At 36.3% G+C, this 16,433-nt stretch overlaps 1 protein-coding gene across 1 annotated transcript; it reads left to right on the forward strand.

Annotated features, from left to right (window-relative positions):
* Positions 1 to 8,401: 8,401 nt before the first annotated feature.
* On the forward strand, positions 8,402 to 16,110 carry LOC139741291 (adhesion G-protein coupled receptor G6-like). Its single transcript, XM_071651881.1, has 8 exons — positions 8,402 to 8,536; positions 9,046 to 9,231; positions 10,034 to 10,399; positions 12,168 to 12,320; positions 12,961 to 13,085; positions 13,631 to 13,914; positions 14,740 to 14,806; positions 15,537 to 16,110. Exons 1-8 carry the CDS (start codon positions 8,417 to 8,419, stop codon positions 16,108 to 16,110), a joined length of 1,875 nt encoding a protein of 624 aa, XP_071507982.1. The 5' UTR covers positions 8,402 to 8,416.
* Positions 16,111 to 16,433: the final 323 nt, after the last annotated feature.

Genomic DNA, 16,433 nt, shown 5'->3' on the forward strand with positions numbered 1-16,433 from the left:
ATTCATTTAAGAGTACATTATATATCTATTGTTGTGTGAAAATTATTTGCTTCAGAATGGTCTCATATTAAAGCAATGTGCAGTTTAATGTTTCCAGGCTAGCATGACTGTACAATGACGGGGCAATCGTTAGGTTACGGCACCTAACCCGGAAATTTTGAACTGCACATTGAGCAATGTGTTCCGAATTACCTTTCACACAGTCGTGACGTGTTCAATCCCATCATTCCCTGCAAATCTTACCACTGCGATGTCTGTTTGCGAGGAATATTCTGAAATAAACTACAACACCTTGTGTGAATATTCCTGTCAGGACGGGTATGCACTTGTTGGCAATCCAACAGTACGATGCCGAGAAGATTCTATGCTGTCAGCAGAGCTGCCTGTTTGTGAAGGTAAGCTCAGTAATAGTTTTCTTTTCTTCAGTCTGAACTCAATCTGGATATTAGCCATTTCTAACATCACCGGGAATTTTTTTTTTTTGTGGACAGAAGACAAGTAATGCATGTCATGAAATGAAGTGCAGAAACGTGATATCCATCATTGCATTAGGTTAGGACAGAAAAAATGCAACGCGTGTTGACTCGATGGAACACAGTGAAAGGCACATACGTTTGTGAAATACTTACATCAAAGTTCTCATGTCATGTTTCAAAAATGAAACTTAATTTTGCTTGCCTGTACACAATTATTCAACTACGTTGGAAAGACTTACTGGTCAAATTCTCCCAATTAAAATGTGCCACTGCCCGAAGCTTGTGTGGTTAATCTGTGGAAATGTCAGTTTCTCATGTTATGTTATGTCTTGTGGCTTGATATCGCTGGGCGCTTACTGCCGTCAGTTACCTCGGCGAACCACAGTGTTTGCTGTAGTTCCCCCATTAAGCATAAAGTCAACTCACTAGTTACTGGAATCGATATGTCATATTTTTATCCTATAAAAACTAACAATATGTGTGAGCCAAAGCTCAAATGAAACAGTCATTTTGAATTGTTAGAGTTAGCTGAGAGATTGTAAGAACTTCGAAGTCAAAAATTACTGGGCCTTTGTAGAGTCGGTATGCCCTTTGAGAACTTGTTATGTAATAATATAGTGCCTATCATTGTTACTAGCAGGTTATACCGAATAAAGAAGATGTATTCCTTTCGCAATATTTTTCTTAGAAATCGATTTCTGCGAGACCTTCTCTCCCTGTCCGACCGTTGCCACTTGCACCAGTGCGTTCAATTCATTCTCCTGCGACTGCAACTCGGGTTTTACCACACAACAGACTGAGAGCGGAGGGACGGTTACTTACTCCTGCGTCGACATACAGGAGTGCAACGCAAATAGTCCATGCGACGTCAATGCTGTATGTAATAATTTTCCTGGAAGTTTTGTGTGCACCTGTTCCGACGGTTTCCAAGGCAACGGATCTTTTTGCGAGGGTAAGTGTGTGTTTCTATTGTGCAGTGGATGTCACTGTTGAGCATTTGAGAGCAATGGTAAACATATATGAATATTATACCGTATACTCCAGTTACAACCAACACCATTATAACAAAATTTTCGTTACAAGGTAGCAAAAATTTAGGTCTCAAATTATCACATATAAGAATTTCCCTGTTCATCTAACGCGTAGTTTTGCTGTAACGAAAGAAAATCGACAGTCCTGAGGATTTCGTTATAAAACATGTACTACTTGAATATGAAAACGACCCAATTCCAAAATATTCGGCTATCGTTTTTGGAGACCCTTTGCGAAGTCAAGCAAAGGTAGATAATCAGTAAATTGGATGTTTTGCATTTGAATTTGTATATATGATATTCCACTCATTGAAGAAAAAAAAAACCTCAAATGCATTTGGAAGTTATTTAATGATTTCTATTTTTTCTAATATTTCTCTAATGGACTTGTGTTATGTGTAACTGAAAGGACTATGGATCATACATAGTTTTTCCTGGAGCTCTTTGAAACAGTGACAAGATGGAAGATAAACATGATAAAGGTAAATGCAAAAGTATGATGACACATGATCTTCCTGATATACCACTGCCGTATAACTTGGGTTTATACCTAAATACCAGTTAGTGAGTTAATGTTCGTGTACATGTATGGTGAACTAGGTTTATTGTTTTCTTGATGGACAGATCATTAATTTTTCATTGACTTGACCTTGATATAACTATGACTAGATATATATGACTTGAACGTAAAACCATTCTGTGGAGTCTTCTAGATTGTCTCCTTTTCGGCTTGTCACTATGTTTACAATATTTCGTATTTTCTACCAGCCGTGAACCCTTGCCTTTCGGAGCCCTGTCAGAATGGTGGTAGCTGCAACCCGTCCGCCGATGATACCAGCTACTCATGCACTTGTTTGGCGTCTTTTACAGGAATCAACTGCAATACAGAAATCATTCCTGACGGTTTGTTTGTTTATTTCTTTCTTTCTTTGTTTTGTTGTAATAGTTGTACCCAGCTTTAACGACAAAAACATATGTGTTCACTCAGCTTAAAGTTTGTCTTGTATTTACCTGTGAGATTGGTAGGGGGGTCCTACAGTAGTCAACTAGATTACCTTTAGTATGGTATATAATGTAATACATTTTATCAAAATCTTCTATGACAAACAGGAACGGGCAAATTTTCTACCTTTTTTCTGAATATGTATATGTTAAACCCTGACAAGATCGCAAGAACACATTTACAGTTATATTTCCTGTCTTCTGTTCGAATTCAGTAATGTGTCTGTTTCATGATGATCCATTTCAGAGCCACCCATCGTTGTCACTAACCCGTCATCAAAAGAAGTGGATGCATTGAGTCGAGTTGAGTTGCACTGCTCCTTTAGGAATGTGGATAGCTTCGAGTGGTACAAGGGAACCACAGTGATTAGTGGAAACACCAATATATCCCCTCTCGTCATCAATCCAGCTCTTGCCGAGGATCAGGGCTACTATTTCTGCCAAGGAATTGGGACTAATCAAGAGACAGTGAACACGAATAGAGCGTTATTGACTGTGAAAGGTGGGTCGAGTTATTAGACGTTAGACAAGTATGTCCAAAGCTCGTAGAGATATACGAGACTGCTCAAAACAATGGATGATATTTAGACGATTCATAATCCTAATAACAATTTATCAGAGATCCGATACTTCTTAAATTCACATAGTAGGGAAAATATCGTGGTTTTGTGGTCAAGTGCGTCTTCAAACGCTCTTCAAGTGATGTGCCCACCCACCACTATTCAGCCACCTTTCTTTTTCTCTGCCACTTGGGGAGACACGTTGCACAGATATTCCTAAAATTCATCAAAGTCGAAAGCCGAAAATATTTGATTTTCTAGTCACTCTGAGACAGAGGATGATTTAACACATGAACATAAATGCTCTGGTTCATGAATATTGTATTATATTGTATTAGTTAATATGTCACTGTGCATTCTTTGTTGATACCTAATGTAATGTCTCTCAACATCACTTATGATTGCAGGAGTTATCACCTATGTCGCTTCTACGGCTTTCAATTTGAACTTCACCAGTGAACTCTTAAACCCGCTGTCACAACAGTACCAACAAACATCTGGGTTAATTCAAAATACGGTGAGTGTGTCAAATAAAGTTTCATTTAATCTTTTCTTCCTGGTTGTTCCACATTATCTTCCTAACTTCAGGCATTCACTATCGGGAAAATTTGAAGTGCTAAGAGAGAAGACTACCTTTCACCATCATGTTGCACTTTTGGCAAAGTTTGTATTATTTTACGGAGGGCAGATCTTTTGCAGTTGCTGGACCTAATCCTGGAACAATCTCCCACAAAACATTCGACGGGCACCCAATTTTGCAATTTTCGAATCCAGTCTTAAAACTCAATTTTTTGCGTCTTCCTTGATTAAGATAAACATTAATTACCCCTTTTGTTAATTATTGTATTTATTATGTTGATTGTTTTATTTGTTAGTCATTTAAAAGTACGTTGTATCTTTGTCTTTATTGCACAGCGCATTAAGGAGCATGTGCTCATTATTAAGCGCTTTATAAATGTATCATTATCATTATTATTGTTATCATACACTCAGCAATAATAAAAAATAAAATCGGAAAGTAAACACTTCTCCAGGACAAAGTTATTATGGGAGATTTTGATATAATCTTTGTGTCATATACCAAATTAAAGATTATTCAATTGGCTGAAGACCTGCTAGGTTAATACAAATGGAAATTTCATGCATGAGTGAACATATTTTTTTTCTTCAAAGGCCCAAAATGAAAAATTGCAGAATTTCATATTTGCGCATTTAATTGCAAATGCCCCTTCAAGATAGCAATGATAACAAAAGACCAATTTAATATAATGAGACACATGAATGAATAGCAAACATTAGTTTTAATTCCCTTGTATCACTTTATATCCTTAAAAAAAACAAGGTGGGAAACTAAAGGGGAAAATAATAATTTTCTATCAACTCAAATTCAAATGAAATAGGGAATAATCCGCAAAGATGGTGAAATTGAACGATTTTTTTTTAATTTCATTCTTTAGATTTAAGAATTTAGGAATTCATGAGACAAAATCATAACCAGTTGTCATTTTCAATGTGCTCAATTTTAAATAACATTTCATATACATACCATTTTTGTTAATATTGCCTCATCTGTAACGTCAATTGAATTTGGATTTTGCAGAAGATTCTTTATTTTCTCCATTTTTGTTTGCCTTTCTTTATCTTTTGGGACTACAAAGACATTAAAGAGATGAGCGGGTAATTTTTACAATTTAGTTTGTGTTTCTTATTGTATTGATTTGTTTTTTTGTTCCAATTGCTATAAATTATTGAAGAGCACATACGCATGAATGACAACTTGTCCGTTTATTGACATGCCAGGTATAGCTAATTAAATTGCCTTTAGTGGTATATAACCATCAATAAAGCCTAATATTCTAAAGAAATGTGAGCTTTATAAAGAGTTTACTTTTTTGCTGAGTGTATGATTATCACGGTATAGAGGGGCGGTGATTTGGTTGAGTCGGCAGTGTCCTACGCGGCACTGTCGACCGATAGCGCGTCTGCCTCCAGATAGAAAGACCGGGTTAGTTTTGATTACCTTTAAAAAGAATAAAACATAAAGGACTAGTAAAAAGTTTGTGAGAAAAGAAGGAGTAAAAGTATATGAGCAAAACAGTGAAAGTTCGATGGAAATCAAATCAAAATTAAGTAGGTTATATAAATTAATTTTCACGAAGCAATGCTTGAAAAGTCAGACTGACTTGAGTTGATGATGTCATTGCCTCATGACTTTACCATATATAGATTCGATGTAGATTTTGATTCATCCAGGTAGTATGCTAAAAGCGTGTAAATTAAATCTGTTCGACTGGACATGTGATTTTGACCAGTAAGTCCAGTTGAACAGATTTAATTTTCACGCTTGTAGCATACTATAGTTTATAGTTGTGTACGCAAAATCTCCAAAATTTCTTCTTCTTTTTTCTGAATGCGAAGGAATATTTGTTCCACTCTTAAATCTTATTTCTGATCGATCAATATCTGCAAGGTGGTCATCCGGGAATTACATTGTATTGGACACTTTTATAACAGGAAATAAAAATCAATTTCCCTGATTTGCCGTAATGATTAAACCTACAATTTTGCGGGATAGATCTATCCTATGATATATATAGACATTTTCTTTTTAATACGCTCACACATTGGTACTATATATTCTGTTTCGGGTAGCTCGAGACAGCCATTCAGAACGGGCTTCCCCAACAAGTATCAGTGCTTATCAACAAGTTATCAGAAGGAAGCGTGGTTGCAAACTACCAGATCTATCTCTATAATGGGACAACTTCAGATGGTGATCAGCTCGCAGAAATTGGCTTCATACTGACCGATTATGCCGAAAACTCCGGTGGTTTGATTAACCCCGACTCGATTGGAGTATTAAGCACGGGTAAGAAATTAAATTGATTATTAATTTATTCTATTTATTTTTTGCAATGTTGGTTTTTTTTTTCGTTTCGATCATATTACACAATATATATATATATATATATATATATATATATATATATATGTGTGTGTGTGTGTGTACGTGCATGTGTCACCGTGAGTGTGTGTACGTGCGTGTGTATGTGTGTGCGTTCTTCGTTCTTACAAATTAATTGGAAAAAATTTACTCAGAATGATGCTGAAACTCAGTCAAACCGTTGTTTAGGGTACAGGTTCTTCATTGAAAAGAGAAAATGACATTTTGATTTCCTTTCACTCCACATGTGACATGAGTTCATGATAGCATGAAGTTTCAGTTGAAACCCATCGAGATTCTAAACATCATTATACTTTATAAGATTTAAGATAAAAGTACGATTTTCCCAATCATGCTTATCTGGACTAAATAAAAGAAAATCTAGTGAATGTGCATTCCATTGTTCACCGTTTGGCATTTCATTCTCTCACATTGCGGAAAAATAGACTAGGACGCAATAGAAAGCAAATGATTAAAACACATCTGTACTCGCAGTGATTAATTCTTTTACGTCATGAGATTTATTCATTTACCCCGAGTTCAGTTACAGGGAGAGATTGTTAGGTTTGTACCCTAGTTTAATTCAGCTTTCAAAAATAAAACTGTTCCAGGATTAACAATTTCGTATGACTTAATAACAAGTTTCAGGAATATCAAATGCTGTAATCCTTCAGCATGATAATCGTCACATATTATGTTTGTACGTTGTATTGCATCTCCTCACAAAACAGTCACATGCCCTCCGAAGACTTTTGTAACTCCATACGGAAATGCATCATTTCCGTCCGGTGACCTGGGCAGTAGAATCAATGCGACAGATGGGCCAGTCTGTCCAGACACCAAAATCAATCGTAAGTATCGTCATCTACCATCTTCTTCAGCTTGTACACACGGGCTTAAAAAGCGTGATAGACTTAAAACATTTCATAACTCGTCAGTCCTCACGAAACAGTGATAATAGTTAATGATGATGATAATGATAATAAAAATGAGAGTAATAATAATTACAATAATAGTGGTAATGAAATAATAGTAATAATATCAAAAGCAACAATAATAATGATTATAATAATAAAGTAATAGTAATAGTAACAATGATGATGATTACATTTCTATGACACTTTTTAATATTCGTGTGTTTCTAAGCGCACTGGTGCTATTTATACAAGAAAACTATAGAAAAGACAATAACAAAAGGACAATGTAAGACCGAAATAACAAGAACGAAAAAAGAAGAAAAATAGTGATGGTGGCTGCAATCACACATACACATCAGTTGAGATGTGGATGTGATATCCAGCTTCCATAGTCTGCAGAAGCATATCTATATATCCAATAAATTATTTTCATAAATTATACTCATAAAAAATTGTGTAGCTAACATCACATTATGTCTATCGCTTTATTTTTGTCCCTTATAAAAGCATTTATATGTATATGTAACGCGTGACGTCTTTATTATCTACTACTGTCACTATTTAAGTTCAAAGCTTTAGGAGCGTACTCGATTTAAGACATTTTTCAGCTTCAAGATTACAAATATGTGTTGATCCTAGGTGGTCAGTCTGTCCTTGTAGCAACGTGCGTAGGAGATACGATCTCACCGTGTAATTGGGTCGAGGAGGATAACTGTGGGCGAGACCTCACTGCCGATGAACTCCTGGAAATCTTGCAGCAGGTAAAGCACCTCTGGCCTCTTTTGAAACACTCTTAAAAACCAATATTTGAAGCTAATGGAAGTGTCATTATATAAACCTCGAACAAGATTTTTATGACATGACTTGTTGGCAAATAACCCTTAGGTCTAAATGAAAACTCTTATGATCAAATTGCTACCTCGCATTGTCAATCGGAAATCCGGCAAGTATTAGTGTGCTATAGGGATTGTAAAGTATAGTATTGGTGCAGATGAAGAATGAGCTTTTACCTTTTTTAGCGAGATACTAAGCAACCACTTATGAAACGTTACAGTAAGGCATTCCATTCTGAGAGGCATTCAAAGTTTATGTGATGAAAATCTTGTTTGAAATGGCTGAGATATCCAAAAACAATATAAAACAAAGCAACCCACAATAAAAGATAGGTCCCACCTTTTCTTAGTATCCCTTTGTATTGGATCTCTCAGCAATATTACGACCAATTTTTACTTACAAACGTTGCATTCCTCTTGGAATTACATGTTGTTTCATATTTCATAGAAGGTTTCTCATTTCACCCAAAAGTTAGAAACCTGAATGCGGGCTCAACCAAAACTATAACTTCATTTTAATATTTAAGTATTTCATTTTAGTATCATATTGTTGTACAAGATGTTGATGCATTTTATTAATCCATATAAATCAATAACTGTTGATGGTTTATTCCTAATGGCTGTAGGAAGAAGTAACCGATCAAAATGCTGAGATGGTCGCATCTGAAGCTGCTGAAATAACGGAAAACACGGATACTCTCACCGCCGCAGGACTCGAAACCGTTTCTGAAATCCTCCAGGATATTGCAAGTGTAGATTCTGTCGACGTCGAGGTATTGTTTACAATTTTGCTGTTTGCTTTTCCTCCAGCCTTTTTGTGCCTGGTATTAAGTATGATATCATGTGTCTTACATATTGCACAACAACAAACCTTTCTTGTTTTATCTTCTTAAAGAAAATCTTGACTCTCATGGACATTCTTTAATATATTCACGCAATGTGTTTATCAGTAATGCACGCTAAATTCTCCGAAAGAAATACAGCTTAAAACATTGTTGCGATACCAATACATAGATGAAGTGAAGTATATTTAGTATCAAGTGGCACAAGAAGTAAAATGACATTTTGCATGGCGTATTTGGTAATTTGCTCCTTGCAAAGTCAATGTGAAGACATTGGTGATTCAGTATTTGCTTCTTGCGTGTCGTCATCCCTAAGAATAATCTCTGATATAACCTTTAAAACCAAAATCGCATGTCTAGTTGTAATAGGGTACAATGTAATTAGAATTGATCCCATTGTCAGCGTGCCTAGCATCAAGAAAGTTATTTCATTTCAACAGGTGACTGTTTCGGTCGTGGATATTGTCAGCAACATGGCAGACACATCGGATGATGAATTACAAATGGCGCAGGAGATGAGCGGTGCTGTTAGCAGAGCAGTACGATCCATGGAGGAACAGTTCATTAATGTTGAGCTCCCAGAAGACGAACCGCTAACGGTAACGGAACCCAACGTAGCCGCAGTGGTAAGTCATTCATTATGAAGACATTCATGGTGATTCTGTGTTATGATTATGAGAGCCTTACGTCTTTGTATTTTTTTTTAATAGTATGTATTTGCGCAATCGGTAAAAGATATTTCTGAAGACTTCGAAAAATACAAGTTGTCATTAGACAGAGAGAAACTCAAAATCATGAAGTTACGAACTTTTTTTGTCCAGGGTAGCCTCTTCATTGTTTTCACTGCTTTACCAGAAGGCTTTAGAACGCAATAGAGTGATGACATCTTACCAAGCACGTAGGTACATGATGAGATTCGAACTCGGGTTCTCCTATTGAAAACCATATAGGTTTTATATCCACTATGTGTCATAGTGCTACTCAGAAAATACTCGTCATGTATTCTCTATGCTTTACACAGGTCAAAGTTGCCTTTCAATATTGGTTTTGCGCATGCCACAAGTATGTTTAAATTATATAAACTATAGGGTTGAACCCTCAAATCATTATCTTGATGTTTGCAAACAAAATACTTGTACTCCCCTTTTGTAGAGGATTATACCGAGTGACCTGTATATGCTTGCGGTGTTATTCATGTTACAAAATATGTCCCATTATTCTAAAAAAAGAATAAATAAGTATTGTCGGCAGAATAAAAGTGCATAATGTAGCTATTTTAAAAACAATGAGAAAACGGTTATATGACCTAGTTAATAATATCCCAGTTATAAAACAAACGATGAATCCACAACTTCAGGTGAAGCCTTATGCCTTTGCGTTAATGCCTATATTTCTCTTTCTTTCTCTCCTCAACAACTTACTTACAAGATTGATGATGTTGAGCCGGAAGAAAGTCAGGATGGTTTTTCAGTTCTTCTGACAGTGACAGGTGACAATGATACCATAGCAACTGATGATATTCGTCTGGAGCAAGGAGATACCACAGAGAGCCAAAGCGTCCTACCGGAAGCAAGCCTTTTCGTTCCTGGTGAGGTTGTTGCAAGTGCAGACGCAACCCGCGTGTTCGCTACCGGTTTCCGTGACCCGTCGCTCTTTCCGTCCTCGTTCCAGAATGTAAATAATGGCGATTTTAACAGGACCATCAATTCTCGCATCATAGCGGCTTCTATCGGGGATCAGGTGATAGAAAACCTGGTACAACCAGTCCGAGCTTCATTCACACCTCTCGTAGAGGTAAGCTGTTGCGATTTTTATAGCGTCTGGTTTGGCGGTGCTGTGCATTTTTTTTTTTTGGTATTATCTTAGCTTTGATGAACGAAACACCAAAGATCGTGCAAATTGACACAATAAATATCTAAAAAGCTATACAGAGAAATGCAATCCAAATAAATTAAAACTAGTGTTTCACCACCTCATCAAAGATGACTGAACATTACACTTGTGATGTGAACTGGTTAAAGTTTTTTTTTTCTTTCCTGAAAGTAAAACTTTCACTTTCTCAAAATGAGCACAGAGAATGATGTGATACAATACAATGGTCTCAAAAGTATACATATGTGCAGTTAAAATTTAACCGTCAATATTAAATACGTTAATTTTTGTAGAAGTTTCAACGGAAACATACACTCAGTGTATAAATGATCCAACGTTAATTGAAAGAACATGCAATTTTATTCGGCTTTGAATAATTCGAAATATCATTTTTACATTTTCTGAAAGGAAATCCAGTACAACTTACTTTTTCTATTAAGTTTGCAACGAAAGTTCTTATAGTTTAAATCTATAAAGCAACGGAAATAAGTAGGCAGAAATTACCAGTAAATGAGTCAAAATAAAATTGTTAGGAGTTAATTGGATGCGAGTACCAAGAATATGATGTTCAAATTCAAGTAAAATGTATCTCTTACTGAATATTCCCTAAATAAATGCGAAATTTCTTCGGAAGAGTTTGAGTAAAGTGAACATGGACCAGTACATTATTATTTGTGCAAGGCAACATGAGGTACCTGTTTATACCGAGAATATTTTGTTATATTTTGTATTTAGAATATCTTAATTGAGTCGACAGAGTACATTAAAAGAAGGAATACGAATTTTACTCGTCCAGTCAGAAATATGTTCTAAGAGAATGAACTGTCATTTACTCTGTGAAGGTAACTGCTTAAAAACATCTGTTTTCAAACGTTTAGATTTTTCCCCCTAAACGAAGATACATCTTGAAACGTTGTATTCGGGATGTAATCTTTTTTGAGATAATATCGTTAGTTTTCTACTCTTTTGGGATCGACAAAAACTCTTTCAGCATCTGCTAAAAGCAACCAAAATGAAATCTTTTAAAGGTTCGCGTAATTTGTCATGTCTAATTCTAATCGAATATCTTTTGCTATAAACCTCCCCTCTTCGCCCAGTTTAGTCATTACTGAATTAGTTGAGAAAGAACCCTCCTTAACATAATCCCAAGATTTCGTTAACAACTTATATTATTATCAATATTCAAAAGAGAAATCGTCTCCATTTTTTAAATAACAGATCTTTTTAAACAACAGATCTTTTTAAATAACAGATCTTTCTTAAGAATGATGGTATTCAGTAGCTCTCCTCAGATCAGCGCATATTGGCCACATTGAAACGGATGATTATATATCTGTCTGAAAAAGTCTCTTAGATTCTGAAGAAAAAAAAACATAGTTTATTGAAATCCGCCTGGAAACCGTCAAATTCCCGGCGTTTTGCTATTTTCCATTGAAGTTACAGTGTCTAAACACTAATTAGTGTATTTCCATAAACTGCAATGGCTAGTCGTCACTAATCAAGAAAAAATAGCCACTTGCAAATGACTGGATGAATGTTACATCAGATCTTCCATTGCAGCTTGTCACATTCATTGGAACTTGTCCGGTGGTTATTAATGACATCACAATCAAAGGTATCAGTTTTCCTTGGTGAGCTAAATCAAACCGTAGATCATTTTTCAAAAGCAAATTCATTTGAAATCACACAGAATGCTACAAATCCAATCTGCGTGTTTTGGGACTTTGACGCTAACAACGGCACGGGTAACTGGTCGACCAGAGGCTGCTCGCTGAGTAATTCCAGCACCGATGAACGACCGGAGTGTGAATGTAACCATCTCACAAATTTTGGTATTCTCATGGTAAGTCAAATGTTTTGTTACTGATATATTTCAATGGTGGCATTGTGTGGCGATAATGATAATAATAATGATGATCACGAACTCGCAGAGGAACAGAGAGTAAGTACATTCTTGTTGAACTTACACGTCCAGACTAATCATTTTATTGAGCATGTTCAGCTCAGACGACATAAAATGAACGTGTATTAGAAATTATTTAAGGCAAAGAATGTAGCAACACACACTTATTTTCATAATTATCAACACAACTACGATGATATTGATAATCAATACAGTAGCACGGTATGCATAACATATTAATCAGTTTATGATATGTTACCACCTTTACAAGACACATCTATATTGCATTTGGAATGATTTAGAATGATACCAAGAATAAAGTGTACAGTTATAGAGTTTAATTAGAACTGATGAATTGAAATAATCAAATTAAGTCCAAGATAGATCTTTTTATACCAAGATGATGCAGATTATGATGACATTCATTTTGATGTCACAAATGAATAAGCAACTGACTACGGCAAAAACAAAAATCACTCATGCTTTACGCGTCTCAATGTATAAAATAAATGACAATGTGTCTTTAGGATGAATTCCTAAGTCAATTTCATTTTTACTCTGCTCTTTCTTTCTCTATCAGGATATATACGGAGGTTCTGCAATCTCAGACCAGGTCGACTTCATCCTAGAAATCATCAGTTACGTGGGATGTTGCATGTCGATCTGGGGACTGCTAGTCACCATTCTAACTTATGTTTTTAACAGGTGAAAATTAAAGATAATTATGATAATACTAATACTACTACTACTACTACTACTAATAATAATAATAATAATAATAATAATAATAATAATAACTTTATCGGCATTGATGCAAAGTTCTCTCACGCATGATAGTGACGTGATAAATGCAGTATGTATGAGCTTGGGATACTTCGTGTGAAGGATACCCTGCCACATTACAGTCAGAATAATAGAAAATGATCGTTGACTACATCTAACTTTGACAGAATTGTTACATCGAAAAAATTAATATCACTTTGAATCATATATTATTTACATTGAGAGAAAGAGGGGGAGCTCATTTAACGTCCATTCATCCATTTCATTTAAATTGGAAAATATAAACAATAGGTCTATACAAATCATCGATAATCGTTAAACACTGATTTATTAAATGCATTATTATTACTTTATTATTTCTTTCATGATTATTATCATCATCATCATTGTTATTACAGTACTATTCTTATTGTAAATGTACCTCAGGAGTTAACGGTAGTTGCTTGGGGATTCTTCATTTCTTGCAGGAAATTACGGGATCGCAAACCAAATCAAATTTTGATTTCGTTGTGCTGCGCACTCCTTGGTCTGTACGTGACCTTTGTGCTGATGATCACCTTTGACACGGAGCGAGGGGTGGAAGAGGTCGAGCCTATCCCGTGCTGCATTCTGGCGGGCTTTCTCCACTACTTCATGCTAGCATCCCTCTTATGGATGGGGGTCGAAGGTTACAACATGCACATCATGTTTGTGCGCGTGCTCAACACTTACCTGCCTTACTTCATGCGTAAGGCGTCGCTGGTTGCATGGGGTGAGGTTATCTTGTAATACCAATTATCTATTCTGTCTACAGTCTGCAGGCAAATGAAATGCATAATAGAAATTACACGCCTAAATGTTGCTTCAGCCAATGGAGCTTATGATAAATCAAGTCATAATATATATATAACACTTAATATATACGGTGGCCCGATGGCCTTGGGCCACCAAAAATTCACGTCGGGCCACCAAACAAAAAGTCGCATGTTTGCCTTAACTTTTGGAAATGAACAGCGGTAACAATCGGCTCCCTAAGATGCTAAAATGAATGTTGGATGTTTGTTTATACTTTTGGAAATGAATAACGGTACGATTCGGATCCGGAAGATGCTGAAATAAATGTCGAATGTTTGCTTTGACGTTCGGAAATGAATAATAATATTCAACCCGGTACGATAATAAAATAAATGTCGCGTGTTTGCATTTAAATTTGGAAATGAATAACGGTAATATTCTGTTCCGTCCGATGCCAAAATGAAATAACAGATTGTTGCTTATCACATTTGGAAATGATTGACGTTATCAATCGGCTCATTTAGATGCGAAAATTAATAGCGGATGCTTGCTTTCTCATTCGTTAATGGATAAGGATAACATTAGCTCCGTAAGATGCTTAAATGAATGTCGGATGTTTGCTTTTACATTTGAAAATGATTAACGTAACATTCGGCTCCGTACGGTGCTAAAATAGTAGTAAATGTTGGATGATTGCTTTAACAATTAGAAATGAATAACGGTAATTTTCTGCTCTTTACAAAGCTAAAACAAATATCGGATGTTTACAAATGTCTGCAAAATTCTTGATCATTCAATATAGGATGTCCTGTCCTTGTCGTGGCCATAAGTGCTGGAGCGACACGTCAGATGTATGCTGAAACTGACTAGTAAGTTTTGTTCATGCCTATGTGATATTTGGCACTTTGTACCAGTGTAGAAATTGGTTGCCTAATTCGGGAATGTTGATAATAATATTATCACCTATGAGTGGCCTTGTTAACATTCTTCTTTTCAAGATACCCTGCCATTATGATTACCCGAAAATTAAAAAGAACCTATTTTACAGCAGTTTACAAATCTGGGTGGAGAGGGACATGGTGCACGCGTAAACATCTATAGTTTAAGAACGTAATTTTCGGACGAGCCTGTTCGAACCTGCGTGGACATCCGAAGCCTTAACTTCATCATTACGTATCTTCTACGGAAAAATGAATATCCTACGAGAAAACATATAGACTAGTCTTTGTTCCATTATATTTCATTCTTGCATATCAATTGTAAATCCGCGAAAGAAAGTACGATGTAATTGATATTTTCAATAAAAGTTAATTTTATCCCCATTGACCAAGGTATATTCCTAACTATAAGGTCGGATATTGCACCTGATGTTGTCAACCGTTGTCAATCAATTACAATATAACAATTCAATGCAAGAATCATTAATTTGAATCAAGTTGGCCTTTGTTGCCGATATGGCTACAATGCTGTCGAAATATATTAGTAAGGAAGCTTTCCCAGCTTACTCTGCAAAAGGTGCTATGCGAGCTAAAAAACAACAACTAGTTGAAAGATTAAAATTGATATTTATTTTATTTTCCTCCATTTTTGGACCTACAGTTGCTTCTTGACCCTTTGGCCGTTGGTTGGCGGCGTGCTCGTTCCTGTCGGCCTGATCATGATTTTCAACCTCGTGGTTTTCGTTCGTGTGATAAGACAACTCAACAAAACGGTCAAAGGTCGGATGATGGACGATACAGAAAAGCGACGGCGCCTCCGTCGCTTCCAAAACGCTATCTGCATTCTTCTGTTGATGGGCCTCACCTGGGCCCTCGGGTACCTGAGCATCATCAGACCGGCGAGCGAGGCTGTTCTCGCCATGTTCACCGTGCTTAACTCGCTACAGGGATACTTCATATTTATGCTGTACTGCGTGCGGCAGCCGCAAGTGCGTAGAATTTGGCGGAGTCAATTCCAGTGCTGTTTGCCAGAGTCCAAGCGGGCTTCTAGCTTCGCTAACAACAGTTCATCTGTGAAGAATAGTTCTGGACGGCTCCTCCAGTCTGGTGGAAAGAGAAAAGCGAAGCAGAGTAACAATTTGGGTTCGCAGGGATTCCTCCCCGAGAGCGTGGAAGTGACTCTACCAGAAAGAATGCGGAGGATGCCCAACCAAAACGAAGGATTTGATTCGTGAAATGAAAGAATTGCAGGGCCATATCTCTGGTATGGAAACAGAAATGGTCTTTCCAAATGGAACAATTCTTCGTTATATCTTGATGTTATGGGTACTCGGAAGCAGCTGAACAACTCAACGAGAAAACATTAAACTCGATATCTTTGAATGCGATATACAAATAATCATTACATTGATAGTAAGAAACTTCATACTCTTTTGAACGGAAAGATTCGTTGTTATATCCTGTATCTTCATGCCTGTTGTGTTTGTATGTTTTGGCGTGTTTTGTATGTTTTTTTTTTTTTTTTTTTTGGGGGGGGGGATAATACCATTTTGAAAGT

Source organism: Diadema antillarum, unplaced genomic scaffold (assembly GCF_040938485.1).
Source record: "Diadema antillarum isolate AM-2024a unplaced genomic scaffold, OU_Dant_1.0 seq00000915_RagTag, whole genome shotgun sequence".
Classification (NCBI taxonomy): domain Eukaryota; kingdom Metazoa; phylum Echinodermata; class Echinoidea; order Diadematoida; family Diadematidae; genus Diadema; species Diadema antillarum.

Excerpts from the sequence above, each read along its gene's own strand:
- LOC139741291 (XM_071651881.1), top strand. The coding sequence starts at position 8,417 with ATGGTCGCATCTGAAGCTGCTGAAATAACGGAAAACACGGATACTCTC. Across the intron at positions 8,537-9,045 it reads TAGATTCTGTCGACGTCGAG|GTGACTGTTTCGGTCGTGGA; the intron begins GTATTGTTTACA and ends TCATTTCAACAG. Across the intron at positions 10,400-12,167 it reads CATTCACACCTCTCGTAGAG|AATGCTACAAATCCAATCTG; the intron begins GTAAGCTGTTGC and ends GAAATCACACAG.